The sequence below is a fragment of the Cupressus sempervirens genome, chromosome 10 (genome assembly GCF_028749045.1).
Source record: "Cupressus sempervirens isolate cs-2001-9-10 chromosome 10, ASM2874904v1, whole genome shotgun sequence".
NCBI classification, from domain to species: domain Eukaryota; kingdom Viridiplantae; phylum Streptophyta; class Pinopsida; order Cupressales; family Cupressaceae; genus Cupressus; species Cupressus sempervirens.
Window position 1 is genome coordinate 575743231 of NC_143127.1, and position 17135 is coordinate 575760365.

Genomic DNA, 17135 nt, shown 5'->3' on the forward strand with positions numbered 1-17135 from the left:
ACTAATGACCTAAATGTCGAGACAAAGGAAGGCAAGAAATTTCACCCATCTTGGATTGTATCATGGATCCAATCCTTGACTTCATGTAGCTGAGCTAATATCTCTTATGTGTTACTCCCGCTGTCTTGAGGAAGGGCTGCCTGGTGCAACTGTTGGATAGGTTGGTAATCTCTCCAATACTTATTCTCGGTCTCCAACTTTACAATCCTTTCATTTGCCTTCCTCAACCTTTCTCTAATTGAAACTATGCCTTCCTAGATCTCCTCACATTCCATGTCATTCGTGATTCTTCCCAAGTTATGCTCTACTATCTCATATTCTTGAGCCACAATCTCATCCAATGCCTTGTTAATTGTTGGTATAGCAATCTAAACTTTTTGGTGACCATTATTGTTGCTTCTTATTACCTTTGCCACCGTTTCTGCAATTTGTTTCTGGTTCTCGCTATTACGCTTTTCTACTAATCTTTGGATGTCTTCAATTGTGCAGACAGTCACTACCTTGCCTCTTGGCATAAGCATTTGCCTTAACCATAGTGATGTAGTGCACCTCCCCAAATCTGGATTTGGTTCAACTAGCAAAGCATCACCAACGGCCTCGGGTGCCTGGCTCATTTCTTCAATATCAATTGGCCGATCCTCTTCTTCACTAGTGACTGTCACATCTTCTCCATGTTGGTTCTCCGAGAGAGGAGAGTACTCGGTGTTGTTGTTGTAACCACTTGATTCTGAATTAGAGCTCACCTCTATCGCAGCCCCTTGTCCACTTGTATTATCTTCTTGGCTTCTAGCCTCAATTATGCTCTCTCTTAATGGCGTTGCATTCTGTCTCTTAGTTGGGGGTTCCTGATGTTCTGTACTTTTCTCAACCTCCAAACTTCTCTTCCTATTCTTAATTGTTTTTTGCTGCTAGCTACTGCCCTCACCTTTCTGTCCGATTGATTTTGCTAGACCTTCCTTTGGCTTCATCTTCTCATAAGTAAGGTGCATCCTCTGACTTTGTAATTTCCTTAACTTCTCATTGTACCACGACTCGGTGTGCAAATCAATTGTCCTTGTAACTGCCTCTAAGGAAGGATCCTGATGATCATCCCAATCCACCGGATTCAACTTCGTTCCATCCATTGTATCATAATCTTCTCTCAGCACATTTTCATCATCTTCCAATTGATCGGGAATATCAAGGCCTCTCCATCTGATTGCCCTCATCATGTTCACTGACAATCTTGAGAAAGCTAGCTTTCTCACATGAAAGTCATCCCGTGCATTGGCCCAGAAATCCTCTATAGTAAGAACATGTTTGAATGTATTTCCAAATGAGAAGGTAATCCCTATCTCACATTTAAGTTTCATCATTTTGTCATAATGCTCAAGTTGCCTAGCCAACTCCATCAAAACTACCTTGTCAGAAGGGTACCTTGGAAGTCTCTTGGGACATACTGTGCTTCTTGCTACTCTAATATATGTGAATTGCGGAAATTGGATGAACCAACTTCCGTACTTCTTGATTTTTCCTTTTGGTTCTGATGAGAGTCTCTTAGCAAGTGTCCTTTGTAATATCCTTACCGTTTTCATGGAAAAGGCGTCACAAAACATTTTATAATCCTTAGTGTTATGCAAATGAAGCTGTGGATAGCACTCATGTACCAAACATTGCACCGGCCCATTGCCAATTACTCCCAGGGCTTTAAGTCTAGGATTTTCATATAATCTTGCAATCAGATAGAAAAGATAGGACCCCATGTAGAATTGCTTTTGATTTTGTATGGTCCTAAGTTGCAATTCTAAATTTTTGCTTATAATCCTAGCTCGATCAAATCTTCTTTTTCCCTTTTCAAATTCATTAATAAAGAAGTACATCCAGTTTTTGAATTGCATACCTTGAGCTAAGCCCATGATCCGGCTGAGAAGCACAATGAGATCGCCATACTCTGATTTGAAATCTGACACGGTGAGCCTTGATGATCTGGTAACTCCCTTCTTGCCTTCGTGCAACCAATTTTGCTTTAGGTGAATGAAGTAAGCTTCCTAGCTGTCTTGAAATGACTTGGCCGCCTGATCCATCATTACCACTATCATGCCTTTGTATTGGGGGATATTAAATGCTTCTTCGACCACTTGTCCGCCGATGTTGGCTAACACTCTCTTCCCTTCATCAAAAATGATGGACTTAGTAACAATATCAAACAAGGATGCACACTCCATTACCAATTCTGGACAAGGCAAGGTACGAGGTAAGGCCGTCATGTGTACAATTCCGCTTTTGTAGGAGAGAAAAAATTAAATTAGTGTTTTATAAATGGCCCAATTTTAAATGCTATGCTAAAATTAATTTTGTCCATAGTGAAATTTGCTCATTTAATTGTCGGTTGTGACCAAAAATTGCATAAAATAAAATTAGGAAAGCCTTGGAGATGTTACAATTATCATTTAGAAGCGTTTTAGCAATTAAAATATCATTAAAATCAACTCTAGCAAGCCAAAATCAATTTTCAATTTTTATTTAGCAATTTCTTCCAACATTTAAAAATTTTCTAGGCAATTTTAACCAATTTAATGCAAAATTTTGCAATTAAGCCCACCTTCAATTTTGCAATGCAATTTTAATTTTTTAACCAAAATAAATCATTTTTCTAGCATTCAAAATCGATTTTTCCAATTTAATTTCACTATCACAAAATTTTCTTTCTCACCGAAAAATTTAACATTTTCCAAAACAATTAAATCTAAAAAAAATTCATTTTGAAAATGTTCCAAGTCTATACAATTGTTTCCAATTTCCAAAATCTGTCTAAGTCCCAAAAATTTTGGAAATTTATCCTACCAAATATTGTTCTAACCATCGAAAATGTTGTCTCTGAAATTTGTTTGGCCTAAGGATAAAATTACATGCTCCGGAAAATCAAGTTAAGACCGAGTGAAGAAAGAAATCCAACCACATCCCTCCTGGCCCAAAGGCATCCGAAGCGTAAAATTTCCAAATTAAAACTTTTGAACAACTCCAAAAAAATCCATCAAGGCGATCAAAAAAAGGGGGTCCGCAAAATTTTGGGGCAATGATGTGAGAACCTCACCACACTATCACAAATTTTCCCCTTTAATAAATTGCAATTTTACAACAAAAGACCTCTAAATTTTCCTGCAATTCCTTCTGCAGGTTGTGCAAATTTTCTCCAGCCCTTTGACTCTAATACCACTATGTACTCATGTTTAAGGACATTTGCTACAATTACACAATAATGAATATTTCAAAATGTGGAAGCATAAACAGATAATTACACCTTTGAGTCATTTTTTAAGTCCTTCAAAAACCTTTCAAGGTAACATCTATAACCAGACCTACGTGAAAAATCATTATATATTATATTCTTCCATCTTGCACTTATCTTGATCCAAACTTTTAAACTATTCAGCAAAAATTTAATCTTGCTATTATTTTGATCCCTTTCTTTCCCATAAGATTTCTCCTGCAATTAAAAGAACTTATGATGACAAGTTGAGTTTTGCAGTTGAACTCTAACCAAAAGTTAATAGCATTTTATAAATTACTTAGAAGTTTTGTGGCACTAATATCCAGAATCTTGATGACCGGATACTAAAACAATCTCTAATAAAAACAAATTAACATTAGGAATTTATAACGCCGTTGTAAAAACCTTCTTATTATTAAATAGATTGGACGATAAAGTCTATGTTTTTGAAAATGCTTCAAAGGGAAAAATAACTAATTGCATACTAACTGCAGATAAGAGAGCCGGAAAATTGGATAAACATGACAAACTAAACCATTTCTACCATTAGTTCAAGATTAAAAGTAGATAAAAACAAACAAAAGCCTCACAAACTAAAAATGAAAATAAACCAATTTTCCTATCAAAATTATTATACCAGTGCCATATATAATGCACAAGATACAGCACTCACTTGAGGAAAAATGGGAAGGTTGTCTTCCCATATACAGGGCAAAGGCCCATCAGAACCACCTTCAAATGCCCGTAACTCATCTTCAAATGAATCCCTGGAAAACATATCTCTGTTACTTCTTTCACCATCAAAAACAATGTGATATAGGTCACACAGTCATTAAAGTGATACATCACACAGGCATTAAGGTGTGTAAAATCCTAGTAAACCTGATATAAATAAACAGAGAGATGCTACAGTACAAGACAAAGTTGTAGAAGACACTGCAGTCTAATAATAAGGAATAGCCAATCGGATAAGCAAACCCATTGAATCGAGAAATTCCTAGGTTATCCTGCCAGTCTGCCTAGACATAGATTCACTCACAACTCAACAAAGTGATTACAAACCTTCCAGGAGTCAAAGGTCCAAGAGATGCATCTCTATGATCTAGCAGTACCCTCAAAATCGAACTCTCTTCATAACTTGAGGCTTCCCTGTTAGTGAATGGACAACATTACCCAATACAAATCAGATGGCAAAGAAGATGGATTCAACATTGTATCATCCAGATGAGCATGATTGGTTCCATAGGACAACGTCCATAATTGCAACATTTCTAAATTAACAGTAAGCTATTTTACATATCCGATTTATTCAAAAAATATATTGAATATACACTGCAGCACATTTAAATGTCCATTTCATTTGTGAGATCCATGTGCGAAGAAAAAATATAAACCTGAATGGGGCAGTACAAAGCCCAAGCAATCGAGAGTGGTCATTTTTGTATGCCAAAGGATCAGGAAGCACTTGATATGCTATTAGAGTTCTAACAGTGAAGAGGTCCACAGCTTGCTTCTGGACTTGTAATGGTTTCGTTATTAGTGATAAAATATAGGATAATGCCCTGGAAGATAATCAAAATAATTCTCAGTAACAAAATATACAAAATCAGGAACAAAAAGATCAATCATAACCCCGGAGTATTGCAAAAACCAAGATTATACAGACACTTAAAAAAAACCTAAAATGGCATGCACTTACCCATCAAGATAACCCAGGACAGGCTGCAATAAGATCCCTTCATTCTTAGATGTTCTGTTAGGAACAACATAGTACTTGACAAATGCAGATAGAGCTTCCACTGCAGCAGACCAACCACTGAAATGGAAGTATAATGAGAGTAAGTGTTGAAAGTAATTTCAGTTAAACATAAACATAAGGAGCAAAAAAATAACAAATGACCTTATGTTAAAAAGTCTGCTTCTCCAAAATAAATCAGTCGGAAACTATCTCTATAATCTCTTTCCATTTCTTCTATTGTGTATATTACCTAAGTCACGAGGTTCGAGTTCGAGTTCGACGGCCTTGAAATTCAGATGAAGTTCGACAAGTCAAAAATATCAAAAAAAATTCGATATTAAATTCACCTTAATGTAATTTAAAAAAAAAATAAGTATATGCTATTTTTATTATTATATATTTTAATAATTGATAAAATAATATAAGTATTTACATGTTTAATTATAAAAATATGCTACTTATGATTATATAATATAAAAATAATATTAACATGTTTTAAATTTTAATATTTAACAAATAATATAAAATTAATAACAATAATAAATTAATAACAAACATACAATAATATAAAATTATAACTATTAACTAAATGTAAAATTAAATAATCTCAAAATAATAAAATATTAAACATACTATAATTAAAATTTAAAACTATTAACCAAAACCCAAAATTAAATAATCTCTGAACATTATTAAAAGGTTAAAAACAATATAATCATTCCCGAACTGCCGATGGAGAGGAACGAGTTTACTTCAAACGCCTTCAGACGAAGAGGAACGAGGATGGAGAGGAATGAAAGCCAAGTTCATTTCAGATGTTGTTTGTTGCAGGGCATTCAAGAGACACTGAAGGCAAACGAGAAGCAGAGAAGTTAATGCCTTCAAACTAGACGGGAAAGCAGAGAGGTTGGACGACTTGTAACCCACGACCTACACTCATGGTTATAGTCTACAGACACGATGACCTGCACTCATGGTTACAATCTACACACACGAATTTGAGACGAATTTTTCATTTATTTTTTAGGTTCGTTGAATTTCGAACCTAGAGCTGAAAATTCAGCGAACCTTGTGACACAGTATATTACCATATAGTTATTTCTCATATCCTAGGGTTCTTTCCACTTAGGTATTTTCCAATCCCAAAGAAACTCTGAAACTTAAAATAAAACGAGCTCAGTATGAAACACTAAATGGACAAGTTCTACAAAAGAACTATACAGCATATTCGTCGTGAGACAAACCAAAACAAGATTGCAAAATATATAAATAGGTTGAGAATGAACTTACAAGATGAATAGAGTATGCTTTCAATCCACACTTAAGATAAGATAATGATATCAATGTCCAACAAGAGACCAACAAGGGTTTAAGGGACTGAAAGATACAATAGTGCAGAGAAGAATAAACCAGCAAGAGCACCAAACGACGTCCGAGGTAAAAGCACTAAACAAGAAAGCAAGAGAAAGGGAAACAACAAGAGAGAGAGAGAGAGAGAGAGAGAGAGAGAGAGAGAGAAGGATCATCAATCCTTTCTCAGTACAAAGAAATCCCAGCACAAAGGGATAAGGCCCAGGATGAGCAAGGGTCAGGGCCGAGCTCCATCTCTGTCTCATGTAGCAGTGAGGAGAGGGTGTTGTTTTATGAGGAACTCACACTGAGGTCTAACCGATTTGGTATGTCCGGAGATGGGTGTATGCAGTCATTTCATGCCCCTAGAAGTGGGCATGGATGGAAAGAAGTCAGTGATGAGCTGATCTGAGGTCTAGCTCTGAGGGAAAAAGAGCTGTAAAGTGTGGTCTCTGAGCTGGGAGGTCTCCTGTAGGTAGAGCACTAAACACCACTGGTCAAAGTAATTGAAAAAGGTCGAGACGGATCCACAATCTTTGAATAGGCAATAGAACCTGCCTCTAATCTCATAGTTGATGGGGCACCTAAAGATAAAGTGGGTCTTAGTCTCCGTCTCGGATATGGTACAAAGGCAGCTCACTCGTTCCTCTCTGGTCAACTGGTGATCAATCTAGCAACAAAGTTGGTGAGATCCAACTCTAAAAGACCCCTAGGCAATACAAAGGGCATGGCTCCAATGTCGACTCAAGTAAAAGGGACAAACAAAAATACCATCACGGGTCTCAAGAAAGTGCTCTAAGTAGAAGGCCATTTGAGGGCGTAAACCGCCAGGAGGGTTGATCCAAGTCGTGGAGATGTACTACTGGTAAATGTCGAGTCTGACGTGTCCATTCAACTCCTGTCGTGAGGGGAGGAGATGGGTGGGAGCATCCAAGGAGAACTGGTATGTTGGAAGATGATCGATGTCAATCCCAATCGAGCTCAGTAAGATAGTGGGGGTATACCAAGAACAAGCCCTTTTCGTCCCTGCCAAGTTGTTAATGTCCATAGAGAAACCGTAGGCAGGGTACGAGTATCTGTGTTGGCCTTCACTCGAGTCCAGGAAGCCTCTGAGACAGTGAATGAACCAAATCAAGTCGAAAATGGCATTAAGCCAAAAAGGGTGGGCACCGAACTCGACCAAAACAATACTGTGTGGAGTGTAGTGGTGGCAATGGATAATCTGGCAGAGTAGAAGGGTCTACACCCGCTTGATTGAGGCCCAATCTAAGTCAAGAAGAAACGGTCCCCAAACCACGATACCATAAAGAAATGTGGTTCTAACCAAAGAGTCCAAGGGAGATAACTTTGACTTAGTTTCATGGAAGTGGGGCCGGAAGCACTGTCTCTCTTAGAGAGTGAGGGAGCCCATGCCCTTGGCCACTCTAGGAAGGTGGGTCGATCTCATGCTAAAACAGGGACCAGAGAACTTGACCCTGAGATAAGTGTATGAGGAGACAATCTCAATCTGTTGACCCAGGAAGTCGAAGTGAAGATACGAAGTCTTTAGGTAATTGAAGACCATGACCCGAGTCTTGCTTAGGTTCACCAGCAGTTGGCGCTGGTCACAAAACGAGGGCAAACCATCAATAAGCCTCTGGAGTCCCTCCTGAGAAGAGGCCAAAAGGACCACATCATATGCGAACAAGAGAATGGAGATCAAAACCTACTGTAAGTAACAGCCATCCTCGGGGAGCAAAGCCTCGTGGAGGAAGGCCTAGAACTCATCAATATAGATGGTGAATAACGTAGGGGAGAGTGGACAGCCCCACTTCACACCAATGGTGATGTGGATTAGATCTAAAAATCCCTTCGGAGTCCTAAATCTGCCAACCATTGTCTCATAGAGTCTCATAATTGTTGTCACTAGAATATCTCGAGTACCAATGTCTCTAAGTCTTTGAAAGAGAGGCCCCCAAGGCACCAAGTCAAAAGCCTTGCAAAAGTCTACGAAACAGCAATAGACTTTCGCAATAAGGTGTCAAACCTCCTCAATGATAGCCTGCAAGGTCAAAATGTGATCTATAGTCTGATAATTTGCATAAAATCTCGCCTGTCCTCTAGCACAACACTATCTCCAGTCAAGTTGTCTGGTAAGAATAATGTTCAAAACTATGGCAGTAAAGCTTGGCAAAAGTATGCCCAATCATGATGGTCCTATAGTTGTCGAGGTTCGATGTCAGCTCGAATTTGTGAATCACATAAATCACATGCCTTAACCAAGAGGCCGGGAAACTAGTACACACCGCCCTATTGAAGAGCACCAGGAAGATGGGACACAGAATCAGAATACCGAGCTTGAAAAGCTCAACCTAAAAATCGTCCTCGTCGGCAGCTCTGTTGCATCTCATGAGTCTGATGGCCTCACAAACTGTGGAGGGAGTGAAAAGATGGCAATGGGTGGAGGAGGTGGGGTGGGTGGATCATTGGCCAAGGATATCATAAAGAGTGGAGGCATGTGAAACCAAGGAGTGTCAATCAAGGGTGGAAGGTGGGGGAGGATGGTGGGGGAACAAAGTGAGTTGGAAGGATTTCAGGTCACGAGCAAGCCTGTCACAGAGGGATCTGCACTATGAAGCCGTAAACGATCGCTTCTTGTGATGAATAAGGCAATGATAGGAGAAGCGTAGCTAAATGTGCGAGGGGGAGTGGGCAGCAAAGGATGCACGCAAGGAACGATGGAAAGATTTACACTCAACGTCGAACTAAAGATTCATAGGACATGATTTACGACTAGCGTGGTTGAGGGGGGAGATGCGGTGGGGGATGGAGAGGAGGGCAAACTCCCAGATGCTATCAACACTAGATCAAAAAAGGATGAGACCTGGGAGGGATTAAAAAAGCTATCAGGGGGAGCAATTGTCTAAGGTGGAGGGTGAAGAGGTAGTCGTCACCATCAAAAAAGCAAAAGGTGGTACGAGGACACGAGGATAACGACAGGGGGTGGAACTAGGGTGGGGATGGGGGGAATGAAGCAAGCAATAAGGCTGAGGATGGAGTGATCGACCAAAGGGGGCGAGTGATGGTGAAGCCAGTGATGGAAGGGATAACAGAAGCAGGTGCAAGAACTTAGTCGACCACACTCGCACCACCACAATGGGGCCAGCAAGTTAAGGACTCTGAGCCCGGAAAGCAAGAGAGATTGTTCATGATCAACAAGTCAAAATATTCACAAAACTGAAGGAGTTGACGACCGTAACAAGAAAGAGGCCCAAGGCTGTCCGAAGAGAGGTGCTTACTCAGAAGAAGAAGCTTAACAATTTGCATTAAAAGTTGAGATAAGAGACCAAGAAGGAAACAGATTCATTAAGAAGAAGAGAGAGATTCAAATTTTCTTAAAAAGACAAGCAACTGAACAACAAGATGAAGGATAATAGAGTACTTCTGAAAGGCCAAATCGGCAAAAAAAGAAGTGGAGTTGTTGGGAATTAGTGTTCACATAGGAGTAAGAAATTAAAGTTAATAAGTCCAATAATATTAATTTGTTGACAAACAACTGAATAATATTATGTTGCATGGTTTATTAATAGGTTATTAGAATAGTGGTACATATTGAGTTGTTAAAAACAAATCAATATTAATAGGAAAGTTGTTTGGGCTGTTTCCTATAAAATAGGATATGGAGATCCTATATAAATGTATTGTATTGGTTGAAAAATAAGAAGCAGCATGTATTATTTTGTTTTTGATTTTTTGGCTTCTCTTACCCATATTACTGATATGGTATCAAAGCAGTGGATTTGGAGATGCCTCCAGTTTAGGAATCATAATAGCCATTTTAATTAGTATTCAAGGCACATCTTCTTTAATTGGCAATTCATCTCTTCACCAAGGTCCTCTTAGAAGCAATGTGCATTCGATAAGGCAAAGCCTATGCAACAAGTTTGCCACTGCTTAGGAGGAAGAATGGTCACTATGGAAATTAGCTTTTAGAAGACCCCAATTTGCAAAAGGAATCTGTAAGTCTAAAAAGAAGATCACAAAAAGATAGCTGCAAAATTAAGAGTTTAAAGCCTCACTTAGGAAGTATCTGTCAAGACACCAATTAGAAGGAAGAATAGTCACTGTGGAAATGAGATTTTAGAAAAGCCCCCACAGGAAATTTCTATTTGCAGAAAGAAATCCACTAGTCTGAAAACAAAATCACAAGAAAATAGGTGCATAAATAAGAGTTTAATGCCACACTTAGGAAGTATCTGTCAAGTTCAACTCATTATTTAAGATCTCATAACATTACCATTGAGGAAGAGTTGCCAAAGGTGATCAAACTAAGAAACGAGGCCATTAGTTTGAAGCCAATATTTTCTTGTCTGGGCATGCAAATCGTTCACTGTGACATTCAACTATTTAACCATAGAATTCCAATTCTGTCGTCTCATCCTTTGTGATGTGCATTTTACCTGTCTATATTGTGCTGTTACATCATTGACAGTCCACAATTGATTTCCCTCTCCATTATTTATTTTCCATGTACATCGATTGCTGATCTCCTCCAATGAAGCTTTTCTATGAATTGGCTTGGAGAATTTGAAGGTCACCAAATATCATATCAGCCATCCGTACTACTTTGTGAGGTTTCCGTATTTGACAGACTTAACCAACTACAAGATGGGGAGAGGAAGACTTCCGTTTTATGTCTGGTGGTTTTACTTTGGTTGCAGCACAATCTGATATGTGATGCTCAAGTTTAGCTTTTTGGGTGGCATGTGGAGATTGACACTTCACACAAGGTCCATATTGGTTCATCTGCATGATTGCATCCTCACTAGGGTTCATGTATAATCGAAGATACATTATCCTCTGGCAAGTTGCAAGTTCATATGTTACTGGAAAATCATATAATGATTGATTCAAGCGAGAGGTTAGAAGCATATAGTTCCAAGGATTTTTTCATTGCTCACTTGACTCTCTTAAGGTATGATATTGTCTAATAAACAATTTTCCTTTTTATTGTTCTTCTAGATGTCAATAGGATTTAGTTCTAAGATCGGGAATCTTGTGTTACAGAATTAATGTGTATGTAAAATTGTAAAACAAAAATGTTATCTCAAGGTGCATCATTGGTTGAGCCCAACACCTTCCATATTATTTAAGAGGGGTTCAAATAGTATTTCTTTAAATGGAGAAAAATAGTGTATTGATAGAAAGGTCCAAGGTTCAGAGCTCCACACATTGCAAATCAAAATACAGCTGATCCTTATTGAAAACGATCTGTGGGATGTTGTAACTGCAGCAACAACAAGACCAACTAATGCTGATGAAATCACAAAGTGGACTGAAGAGGATTGAAGGCTAAAAGCCCTGATTGATCTTGGACTGTGAGATGTGTGCACCCATCATATCGACTTTACAAAGATCCACAAGGAAGTGTGGGATGGTATGAACACCTTGTTAGGATCACAAGAAATGAGTGCAATGATGAGTTTAAAGCAGAAATTGTCTGAGCTGAAAATGCTAGAAGGTGATATTATTGTTCAACATATCAGTAAGTTTTTGCTCACTATTGAATCAACTAGCCGGGATAAGTGCTAAAACAGATGATAATTAACCTAAAACCATTCAGTAAGTGATCATTCATTGAATCATCATAGAGTATAGCTTTAAATGTATCAAATGAGGATTCAAATTTTAATTTCAAACATTCAGATATATAATTGATTGAAAGAGTGAAATACTTCCAAATCGCAGGAACAACTAAGTCTTAGTTTTTTCACAGTTTCACGTTCTATTTTCTAACAACATACTTGGGCATATCTCTGAATAAAACATTAAAAAGTTCATTTTTTTGGTACTAGACAATTGATCTACAATATTCAGCGTCGATACCAAGAAACCTACTGTCTTCTATCTATGAAAATTTGATTAATGAAAAGAGCGCTTGATGTACTGGAAATGGCATTTTAGATCAATTATTAATAAATATTGATCACTTGGGCCAAACAATGAAATCCGGCAACTATTAATATAATCAGGCTAGTATATACACAACCCTGCAAAGTATAAACCCAACAATAAAATGCCCACTCGTGCAACAACAAACTATGACAATAGAAAAGAAAAAGATTACGAGATAATGGAATAATAGAATGCCTTAGGCTTAATTTCGTCGAGGTAAATAACAACATAAATGCATATTTTATTAATATTTAAACATTTTAGGGTTGCATTGAGCTCAACACATTATTTAAAAAAAAGTGCATCAGTTTTATAAATGTCTCTTTTGGCCTATTGCTGCTAGAAACCACTGACAGTCCCCGGGACAGCTGGGGACATTTTTGGCCTTGTCAGCTGTCTGAGGAACAGCCAACATTTTCCGAAAATTATGCCAACTGTTTCCGAGTTTCTGGAATGGTTTCTCAAATTTTTGCATGACTGGGGACAGCTTGGAAATGTTTCCCGCCATCCCCAAATCCCTGAAACAGTTTCTGTTTCCAGTACCTAGGCATTTAGGGTGGAAAGGTGTTCCCGGGTAACACTATGATAATATCAAATTTAAATTATAACATAAAATTGCTTTTCAGCAGGAAAATAAAATGAAAGTAACTTTAATCGCACATTGGTTTCGGATGTGTTTCAACCACCTAAAGAGGCTTTACAAACAGGGTGTACTCTCATTTGGAGCATGTTATGAGAAATTTATATGCAAGTCAATTCTTCTTGCTGAAAGTCAGTGACTAGTTGGTTTCTAAGGACAAAAACCCTTAGCAAGTTGAAGGTTGGACGCAAACCCAGACCATCCAAGTGGAGTTGATTTATATCAGAATCCACCATTGGGTTTAAGACTGCATTCATAAGTAGCTGGGACTTGTGGACGCATTGGCAATACACAAAAGTCTATCTGATTTCAACAGTCATGCATGCTTAGACTTTAGTAAAACCTTGCTATTATTTAATTGAAATCAGAACTAAAATGATTACAAAGCTGGACTGAGGTACATACTGTTAAAAGTCCGAACATTCAGAATGAATGCAATGTCTTTGTTAATCTTATTTCAAGAAAAGCATTGAGAATGTAGAAATCTCTAAGCATACATGACTGGTGAAATCAGATAGACTTTTGTGTATTGCCAATGTGTTCACCTAAATTCTATAGCAGCAAGGTATATAATTTCAGTAAGAACAGTGAGCCATCTCTTGTTTGGAGTAACTTTGTATGCTAAGTATTTGCAGTAGTGCCTATGTGGAAATTAATGTTTATTACTGAAAATTATGATTAGACAACTATTCGATGAAATGTATGTCCAGAATTTTTGTGTTAAGTATTGAAAGATGGAATCAGAATTTGGGAACTACTGAATGTTTCAGACTGAGACAACTAACTAATTGTTTGATGGAAGTGATAAGCTGATGAGGGGATGCATATCCAGAGAGGGAAGACCCTGAAGAGTGAGATCCCAAAGAAGAAAGGCCTCCTAGAGATAGTGCAAGACATCACTGATCAACATACCAGAAGAATGAGGATAGGGACCTGACTCTCTAATAAGCAATGGAACCTCCCTCGAATCTAATAGTAGATCGGACAATGGAATCGGAAGTGGATCGCAATCTCAGCTACACCCATGTCACAACACTAGCAGAACCGCTCATCTCTGCTGGTCTGGTGATATGTCTAGATACAGAGCCGGTGAGAGCCCACTCTAAAGAAGCCTAACTAGATACGTAATGCATGAGGCTACCACCAGGAAGAGTAGTAAGGTTGAAATGATATCATCCTATATATCCATATAGTGCTCCGTATAAAATGCCATATGCAGGCGAAGGCCCACAGGTGAATCGACCCAAGTCATTTGAACAAACCTCTTGTAGATGTCCATCCTGGTAGCCTCATTCAACTTCGATGGACAGGGAAGGAGATGAGCAGGAGGGTCCAACGAATACTAAAAAGGAAGCAGTCAATAACGATACCTACAGAGCAAAGGAGACTGGAGACCTATGCATACCAACACTGAGCGCGACCAATAGGGTTTCAAGCTGCAATCGAAGCTGAGGAACACTAGGCCAAGTAGGAATAGTGATATCTGCCATCAACAAAGTCCACAAAGCTCCTGATTCTAAGAAATAACCAAACCAAATCAAAGATCATGCAAAGTCTAAGAGGGTGAGCACCAAACTCGGCCAAGATAATACTAGTAGGAGTAGTCAGCTAACAACAAATGAGGCAACAATGAAGAAGAGTCTGCACCCTCTCCACCAAAGCCCAATCAATGGTCAACAAGGAGGTCCCCCAGACGATCGAACCATAAAGGATAGTAGGTCTAACAAAGAGTCTAAGATATGCATATTAGTCGTATCCTGGAAATGGTGTTTGAAGCACTATCTCCTAAGTAAAGCAGGTGAACTAAGCCCCTTGTTGCCCTAGAGCGTCGCAATCGGTCTCAAACTAAAATGCGACCCAAAAAACCTGATGCCCAAATGGGTGTAGTTGCAAGTCATCTCAATCTCGGTCACTCTAAAGAAGAAATCAAGATCAAAGGTTTTCAAGCAGTTGAAAACCATAACCCGGATCTTGCCCAAGTTGACCACAAGCTGCAGAGAATCACTAATGGAGGCCAACCCATCCAAAAGACGATGTAACCCATCAAGGGAGGAAGACAAAAGCACCACATCATCAACAAAGAGAAGAATGGAGATCAAGACCTAATGAAGATAACACCCGTCCTCGAGAAGCGAGAAACTTATCAGGTAGGTCTTAAGCTCATCAATGTAAATACCAAACAGCATAGGAGAAAGAAAGCAGCTCTACTTAGACTCCAATAGACATCTGAATAAAATTAGAGAAGCCCAACAGAGTCCTAATATGGCCAACAACCCTATTATCAAGTCTCTTGAAGGCCACGAGTAGAACCTCGGAAACTTCAATATCCCTGAGTATTTGAAACAACACCAAGCAAGTGATAAAATCAAAGGCTTTGTGAAATTCTACAAAGCAACAGTAGACTTTCATCCAGTGGTGCCGAGCTTCCTCAGTAATGACCTTGAGAGTTAAGAATGTGGTCAACAGTCTAAAAATCCGCTCTGAAGCCAGCCTAGTCTCTAACCCTGCAACCTAATCTATCAAGTTGTCTCGTGAGAATAATGTGCAAAACTGTGCCATAAAGTTTGGCAAAGGTATGCCCAATCATATTGGTCTTGTAGTTCCCTAGATCAGAGGTCAACCCAACCTTAAGGATCAGGTGAATAATACGGTGAGACCAACACGACAGAAAACCAATACACACTATGTTGAAGAGATCAGCAAAAGGGTGACGATGTAGGAGATGAGGGAGCTGAAATCCAAGTCAACGAGTAAAACAGAGTGGCGGGGAAAGAGCATGCACCAGAGGTGCTTCGGTGCAGCCCGAAGGGAATAGCCAAGGGACCTACATTGCTCAAGGTAAAAGAGATGCTTATTCCAACAAAGCAGGCTACAGTAGGAGAGTCTAACCTCGGGGAAGGAGGATTCTTGAGATGTGAAGGTGGAGTGAACAAGGCAATGAAAGGACTTGCAATCACCATCAAACCAACGATTTTGGGGAGGGGAATGCAATAAGAGGGGTGGAAAAGAGTGGGAAAGGGAGGATGACGGCCTCTCAAATCACCGTGGAGATGGTGTCGAACATGGTGGAAGCACAAGACAGGTCAGTGAAGGGAGTGATCTGAAGAGAGCATCTAAGGTGGGTGATGAAGAGGTTATGATCGACATCCACAAAGGAAAAGCTAGTCTAGGTAAGTGAGGGTAGCGCAACGGGGCTAAATAGGGGGCGTAGGGGAGTGGCAAGGGGTTCGGGAGAGGGGCACAGAGGATGAGACTGAGGATGGAATGGCCAGCCAATCGAAGGCAGGAGGCGAAGAAGTGGCTAATGAAGGGGATGAAGGAGGTGCAGGTGAGGGTGTAATCAACAACACTAGCACCACCACAATGGGGCCAGCAAGTAAAGCACCCAAAATCAAGGAAGCAAGGAAGTTTGTTAAGAACCACGAGAACAAAAAGCTCATAGAGATGAAAGGGGTTCCTGCTATACCGTGTAAGAGGGCCATCGATGTCATCAGAGGAGCATTGTAAACCAATTGTAAAATTGTCGAACTTAGAGATACATAATGAATCGGCCTATTGATCATGTAAAGGGGCCTGAAGATCCCCTAAATAACCACATCCCCCATAGCAAAGAATTTGTCATCCAATCGCTAAGGTCATCAAAACAGTCACCCTCAGGAATGTGGAATGAGGACATTATATAGAGATGTACCCAGTGGAAAATAAAAAACTGTGATGAAAAGATCTATGTCCAATCTAGCAAGGTTTTCAGGGTGCATAATTGTCGTCAAGCTGACGACTCAGTCATGTATAAGGCAAGCAACCCCACCATAGCCTCTTACACCCCAAGAGCTTGACCTTATCTTGATGAGCAGACAACCAATGTTACCTAGGAATCTTCGGAAGAGCACGAGTAGGACTCTCATGTGTCTCGGTGACAAGAATAACATCCGCAGCGCCAATGACATCCATAAAAAGACCAGGTAATAACCAAAGAGTGTCATTACCGTTCAAATAGTGAAAGACCAAGGAGTCATTAATTCCCCCTACCCCAACTTGACCCTGTAAGCGTCACTCGGACTAGGGAGTGGCTTTGACTTCCCAACCCGGTGGAGAACTCTCTGATAACCACCTTAAAGTTGCAGATAACCACACATTTACCCTCAAGACGGGTTGTAGCAACTAAAGATCAAGCATGTTTGAGCTAAGTAACCTGTCATTTGGTGAGATCTTCATTTAGGTGG

The 17135-nt window shown here is 39.4% G+C and overlaps 1 protein-coding gene across 8 annotated transcripts in view; it reads right to left on the minus strand.

Moving 5' to 3' along the window:
- The window catches only part of SWEETIE (HEAT repeat-containing protein), a 314166-nt gene that overhangs the window by 124858 nt on the left and 172173 nt on the right, over nucleotides 1–17135 (minus strand). For all 8 annotated transcript variants that reach the window (XM_089806951.1, XM_089806947.1, XM_089806950.1 and 5 more), the window contains exons 16-19: nucleotides 4950–5066; nucleotides 4645–4812; nucleotides 4313–4399; nucleotides 3924–4017 (exon numbers count right to left, since the gene is read on the minus strand). In XM_089806951.1, coding sequence (XP_089663077.1) covers nucleotides 3924–4017; nucleotides 4313–4399; nucleotides 4645–4812; nucleotides 4950–5066 — 466 coding nt within the window. The remainder of the gene's footprint in view (nucleotides 1–3923; nucleotides 4018–4312; nucleotides 4400–4644; nucleotides 4813–4949; nucleotides 5067–17135) is intronic.